Source organism: Echeneis naucrates, chromosome 13, assembly GCF_900963305.1.
Source record: "Echeneis naucrates chromosome 13, fEcheNa1.1, whole genome shotgun sequence".
Classification (NCBI taxonomy): domain Eukaryota; kingdom Metazoa; phylum Chordata; class Actinopteri; order Carangiformes; family Echeneidae; genus Echeneis; species Echeneis naucrates.
Window position 1 is genome coordinate 5,242,174 of NC_042523.1, and position 6,768 is coordinate 5,248,941.

At 41.5% G+C, this 6,768-nt stretch overlaps 1 protein-coding gene across 1 annotated transcript; it reads left to right on the top strand.

Annotated features, from left to right (window-relative positions):
* The first annotated feature begins 301 nt into the window (after positions 1 to 301).
* tmem91 (transmembrane protein 91) lies at positions 302 to 4,957 on the top strand. The gene is made up of 3 exons (XM_029518383.1): positions 302 to 736; positions 3,195 to 3,341; positions 4,523 to 4,957. The coding sequence occupies exons 1-3, from the start codon at positions 302 to 304 to the stop codon at positions 4,676 to 4,678; spliced, it is 738 nt and encodes a 245-aa protein (XP_029374243.1). The 3' UTR covers positions 4,679 to 4,957.
* Positions 4,958 to 6,768: the final 1,811 nt, after the last annotated feature.

Genomic DNA, 6,768 nt, shown 5'->3' on the forward strand with positions numbered 1-6,768 from the left:
GGGAAGATAGATTCATTTTGTAGCATACAGCATCCAGTCGTCACTGGTACACTGGTGACATTTCACGCTATTATAAACCTGACATGTGTTGTTGGCCTTTGGATCAAGGCCTATGATAAGGCAAAAATTAAAAAATAGGATTAAAGATGGATTATCAGTGAAACACTAAAACCAGCAGAGCAGCTGTCTTTGCATAAGCCCATCGGACGCTCTTCAGGGAGACGCACTGCAGACCGATTTGCAGATTACATTTTGTCGTTGATGTGTTGGCCTCTTGTGTGGTTTGTATCAAAAGAGAGGGATGGAGAATCTGGATGAGCTGGAGCACCCTCTTCTGGGAGAAAAGCCCAACAACAGCCGGGCATCAGGGCCAGGACTGGGACCCGGGACTGCGCAGGCACCCAATGGACTTTTCAAGAGCATCTTGGTGAAGTGTGAAGAGGACAGGGCTTACCCACCCTTAGCATGGAGGAGCTATTGTGGACATCCTCCCGAGCTCCAGCAGCAGCAGCTACTGGACCCTTGCTCCTTGCCTCGCACACTGGAGTCCTTTTACCCACCGGCCCCCATCTGGGGCCACACGGACCCCATGCTCAGCAAAGACTACCTAGAGACCACCTTTGTGGACATTCGACCTGGCTCCACATTGGAAAGGAAGCTGCTGGCGGAGACGCAGGACTTCCACAGCGTGTCCTACAGCATGGATGATGAGGATGACCTTCTTCCTGACTCTGACGTAAGATTTGATAGGATGAAACGTTCATTTTCAAATGTGGGAATCCAAGTATCCAATTGACAGCAAAATAACTGTAGTTAGATGAAAGTGGCACAACTCATTTCTTCCCAACACATGCTGAAGGAGAAACACCTTTAACAAATAGTGTAAATCTCAGATTAAGGAGCAACAAGATCCAGATCTGATCTTGGTTTCACATTTACATTATTATTGTTATTAGTTATTTTATATTATTATTGCCAACACCATTAATTATGGATATGAGTTTTATTGTTTTCACCATTACTATTATCAGTACATTAATTTAATTTAGTTTAAAATGATATCAAACTAATCAAAGATGGTTGGTGTTGTTGCTTGACAAATGATTTCATCAAGCGATCCATTAGAAAAGCACTTGCATTGTTGACATTTAAGTTTAATTGATTAATTTGAGGTTTCACTGCTATCAAAAATAAATATCACATCCGACAGGCTTACTTCTGCCGCGCTTCACTTTCTTGCGCCGAGAACCATACTGTATTCTCAGTACAGATTCTGGGAATGAAAGAGGAACTTAAAATAGATGTATGAGTGGTGCATTTCAGGGCAGGCAGCCACTGAATGCTTACTGTCAAAAAGCCAGATTATATAAAGCTGCTCTCCTGCTGTGGAACAGGTAATGACACTACAGTAGCTGTGGAGGATGCCAGTTCTATTTCATAGATCACTGAGCAACACCCACCCCGGAGTGAAATGTAAATTAGCTTTAAAGCGTTTACAGTGGCCGTGTGATGTTTTTTGAGTCAACATGAGAAGGTATACACCGTAAGCATCTCAAATAAGTAGCTGCTGGTAATTTAGACGATTATGAAAAGTCTCCAAGCAAGGTTGAAGTAAATGAAACTTTCAGCTACCTGCTGCAACCTGATAAGCTGAAGGCCGTTTTACCATTATTACTTTGATTAAAAGCTAGATCAAATGGACCAACGGTGGGATTCCACGCCATTAAAACCACAGCAATTGGCTGCTGCAAAGTTTAGGTTTGAGAGTCCGTTCCACAAGGACAAAAGAACAGAGCCTGTTTTTTTTTGTTTTTTGTTTTTTTTGTTTGTTTTGTTTTTTTCAAGCTCATTCTGAATGCTGGTAGTCATGTGGTGATGCAAAGGCACAGGCCTGTGGGAATAAAACCTTGTCACGACCTCAAAGAGGTACAACACAACATCTCTTTTACTGTTTTGTTTCGCTCCAAATCAAACTGACACAATGATGACCTTCCACTGAGGAGCTAAGGACTGCTATATGCTGCCATGACAGAAAGAGAGATGATCTCAGAGTGACGTCACATATAAACACAGTTTATATATGTTTATATCAGCTGTATGTCTTAAAAACGCTCTGCAAATCAATCCTGAAAAAAAGGAAATTCTAGACAGGACTGATCAAAGCAGGCACACGTAGAGAGCGATGACATTAAAATAACCGCAAAAACTAACATTTAAAATACTGTGCCGTTGAAAATTTGCTGATAAAAAAAAAAAAAAAAAGTCTACGTGAAGCATTTCCTCAGATGTTACATGTTAGGAGCGTCTTCAGGAACTACACAATCATTTCTTGGGGGAAAAAAAAAAATGACATGGTCAGCGTGAGAGAGGAAGTCAGACTGAATATGTGGCGGTTTCAAAAAGATGTGTGAGTCATGAATCACCTGTGGTCAGAACAGCCACTGCACATCCTGACTAATCTCATTCAGTCACATCACCTCAGGCACGAGCAAATTTTCGTAGTTGTTGGGCACAACGTGGACACAATGTGAAAAAAATAATTAAATCAGGCGACATATTTCTTTGTTTGTTTGTGTATTGCAACGTTTCAATTATTCATATTCACTGTCTACTTTTAAATTGGTGTTAAAGGGACATTCGCTCAAGTTACCACAAGCATATTTCTTGCGTATGATTTAGTGGCATCTTTAGTTTTGATCTTACTTTCCCTGATTTGAAACATCTGCCGCCGTATCATTTAAAATAACATAAACACACGGTCTTTTGATACACCAGAGATCAGGGGGCTGCCACAATTGCTCACAGCATTTGAAAATTACTCATCCAACATTCAGGAAAAATATTTCAAATGCTGCTTTGCATTAGAAAAATATTCCCAATGAAAAACGGAAATTGCAGATTTTCCAGATTGATGAAAGCAATGTTTAGTTGGAGAGTTGTTGCACAGAGATGTGATCGCTGAGTTTTTTTTACAGTGTCATTTCTGGGTGTTGTAAAATTAGATTTGATTCATCTTAATTTGCATTGGCAGAAATCCCGAAGAAAAATGCAGGCGATCTTTCAAATGTAGGTGTGCATTTCAAAACCTCAGCAGACAAAAGCAAAAAAAAAAAAAAAAGACAGAAAAAAGAATCAGCATGAACCTTTGAAGGTGTTTTAGCAGACCCTCTAACTTCCATCTGTTTGAATCCCAGGACTCATCCATTGATGACTTCAGCGACACAGACAGCGATAGCAACTTCCCTCTGATGATCCCTCAGGACTACCTGGGTCTGGCCTTTTTCTCCATGCTCTGCTGCTTCTGGCCCCTGGGCATCGCTGCCTTCTACCTTTCACAGAAGGTTAACGCACACACACACACACACGCACACACACACACACACACACACACACACACACACACACACACACACACTCTCAGCCCTGAGCTGATGAGATATAACCTGGCAGCACAGTCCACAGCCAGGGGTGACGCCTTACCCTCCACAATGTGTGTAGTCTAACAAGTGTGGACATTATGGAATTGCTTTGGAGTTTCAACAGGCGGGCCCCTAGATTTACACCTGGGTTTACAGGATGATGCCACATAAACAGTGACACAAACAGTGTAGAACTGCACAATCAATAGGAGTGTATGAAGATGTGTTGCGCGGTGTTGTACAGTTACTTCATATTAGAATCCCGATGGATTAATTGTTTACACTCACTTGGGATGTTTTCAGTTTCCCATTTTTTATCAAGCAAACAGACCATGACTCAAAAAATTATGTCCACAGCTTTTTCATCGCAAGTGTATTACCGCTAGTCATCAACAGCTTTCTTTCTTCTTCGTTAATTGAGACTGTCCCATTTCTACAAAGGCTGACGAGCCACAGATACAGAGAAATAAAGCCAGCCAGGATCCAGCAGCACACGTGAAATTGTTAATTACACCACTGAAATAAGCAGTCTCTTCCAAGGGAATCCTAGAGGAAGACCAGGCAGGAGGCGACGTCGTCACGGCATCTCATCATTCACTATTACCAATGACAGTGGGGGGAAAAAAATACCCAACGCCTCTATCTCTAGTCACCAGAGGCCCGTAATTTATGAAGGCATCATTCCAGCAGTGCAGGGAAAAAAAATTCCATTAACACTTTTCCAAAGCTAACAGCCAGAGAGCTGCACAGGCCTTTTGATCAGATCAATAGCCTTCATTAAGGTTTAATTAGAGTCATAACAGGAAGTCCCAAGGTGATAGATTTCCAATATTGGTGAGGGCTACCTAAAGCAGGGGTCAGAGACAAAGACAAGAACTAGAGTGAGAGAGGAAGGAAGGAGACGTTGACAAATGAGGCAGGGACGGCGTGTATGATTCAGAGATGGCAGATTATATGGGCTTAGAGTGTAATTGGAATGAGTGGAAGAGGAAAGTGTAGGCAAGGGAGGACATTGACAAATGATGACACCACCACCACCACCACCACCACCTCCCCCACCCCTCTAATCCTTATCTCACCCTCCTCTCACCTCTGTTTCTCAGACCAACAAGGCATCAGCTCAGGGGGATTTTCAAGGGGCTAACGCAGCGTCTCGCCAGGCTCTGTGGCTCTCTGTGCTCTCCATTGTCTTTGGAATCATAACGTACATCTGCGCCATCGCCGCATTGATTTCCTACCTGTCTGGGAAACCACCGTAAGAGCAACCTCTGCGAAGGGGGAGAAGCACACAGAAGAGACACATTTCATGAGTATCAACACAAAGCTACATATACACCTGCAAATGTAAAGTACCCACAGTTTGTGTCCGTCAACCCTGTCTGCAGTCATGTTTTCTCTACACCAAACTGGCAGTTAAAATAAAACACTAGAGTTGGTGTATCCATCGTAATGACTTCTGACTGGATTTGGACAGAATTCAGCTGCGAGGAAAATGAAATGGTCGAAAGTCATTTGGCATATCACTCCATGCAGAAGATTCAGTTACCTGCTATCCTTTAAGTCTGTGCTGTTGTCAATGTCACATGTTAAACATAACTGATGTAAAAAAAAAAAAAAAAAAAAAAAAAGCAAACAAACAAACAAACAAACACAAAAAACTAAAAAAAATCTGTGACAACAAATGCAGATTTCATCACTGTGGATATCACTTTCACAAGACAATGGAGGAATAACAAACAGTGGAGGCCAGACGCCTGGCCTCAAGGAGCCTCAAGGAGGGTGGCACGAGGAGATGGAGTCTGCGGATTCCTGAGAAGGTCACAGCAAAGACATGGCAGTGGCTAAATCCTGATGGACCTTGTGGTTGGCAGGCCTGAGGAGCAATGTCACTTCTGGCACTTTGAGAGCCCCAGAGCTTTATTTTTTAAAAGATATGACATGCCAGAAGCAATATTCTTTGAGAGAGCCCAGAATTCATTTCTATGCCTCTGGGCGTGGCGAGGGCGCCCACAGGGAAACACTGCACACGCACATCAATTAACCCATCCTGAATTCAGCGTCAGCATCATCCATCGTGTACCTGCAGACAGAACTGACTGCTTTCTTCATGCTAAGTTGAATAAGTATCTTTATGTTGAAATACACAAAAAGCTAAAACGAAAACTAAATACTGTGCCATTATACAAAAAAAAAAAAAAAGCATAAAAATAAGCTTTAAAAAGACATGCAAGGTTGTCTTAGAAAGAAATAAGGGAACTTCTTCTGATGGTAAATATACATAGGACATTATTTGGTAGAAGACTGCAGACCTGTGAGGAAATGTGCCAAAAATATGGAAGAAACTGCAGATGATCCTTTTATGAGCTATTCCATTAATAGAAGCAACCAGGCTGTCACTCCATGCCGTACAAATATAGATTCTGCTATTTTCTCCCCCAGACAGACGATTGAAAATCTTCAGGAAGTTGCTTCTTGAAGAGACAAAGATAAAAATAAGCCCTCAGCTTAAACTTGTGTAGACGAACGTAACATTTTTGCTCAGATGAGCAAAAAAATAAAAATAAAATAAATGAATACAAAAAGTAGTGAACACGTGAGTAAGACAGCAAAAATCTTGCGTGATCCATGAGCCAAAAGATCTCCATCTCGGTAACATCAGATCGCTGCAGGGCAAGGTTGTAGTTCCACATGTGCAAACATTTTCCTAACTTTAGTAGCTTCTTTCGTTTGGTCCTGAATCACTGCAAGAGTAGCTGTGATAGGAGGGAGAAAAACTCCTGCCATATTGGTTTGAGCTTAAAGTGAACAAAGGAACTCCAATAAAATCTTTTAAAAATGGCTACGAGGAAAAAAAGTTGACATTTTCTATGTAGTTGTATAGTTTTTATAGAGTCCACTTCTGAACTTCAAATTGTTAAAAATCACGTATTGTTCTCTGCAAATTCAAAGTTGTATCAGAATTTGAGCTGATAGATTATGATCATTGTAGGTGATGTGCGTAGACACACCTGTGATAGCCGTGTCTAACCCTTTTCACTGTCGATGTGTTGTAATTCAGCTGCACTGACTTCCTGACAATCCTGAACCACCCTCTGTCTCCACCGGACTATTATATCATTAAGAAAAAAAAAAAAAAAAAAACAGAAAATGACCCTTTCCTGTTTCAACTGAGTTACTATTGAACTTAAATAGGAGTGTTTAATGCCTGATCACTCCTACACAAAACAGGGTCTGGTCAGATTTGTTTAATTTTGTGTCACTTTATAGCGGGCAATGACTGGATGGACGCAGCTAAGTGGACAAAACCTGTGAACCGACAAAGTCCTGAGGTTGTGACTAATGGGATTTA

What these genes read in the sequence shown, in the direction of transcription:
- tmem91 (XM_029518383.1), top strand. Translation starts at nt 302, where the DNA reads ATGGAGAATCTGGATGAGCTGGAGCACCCTCTTCTGGGAGAAAAGCCC. An exon ending in ACCTTCTTCCTGACTCTGAC is followed by an intron (nt 737 to 3,194) that starts GTAAGATTTGAT and finishes TTTGAATCCCAG; the next exon opens with GACTCATCCATTGATGACTT. An exon ending in CCTTCTACCTTTCACAGAAG is followed by an intron (nt 3,342 to 4,522) that starts GTTAACGCACAC and finishes TCTGTTTCTCAG; the next exon opens with ACCAACAAGGCATCAGCTCA.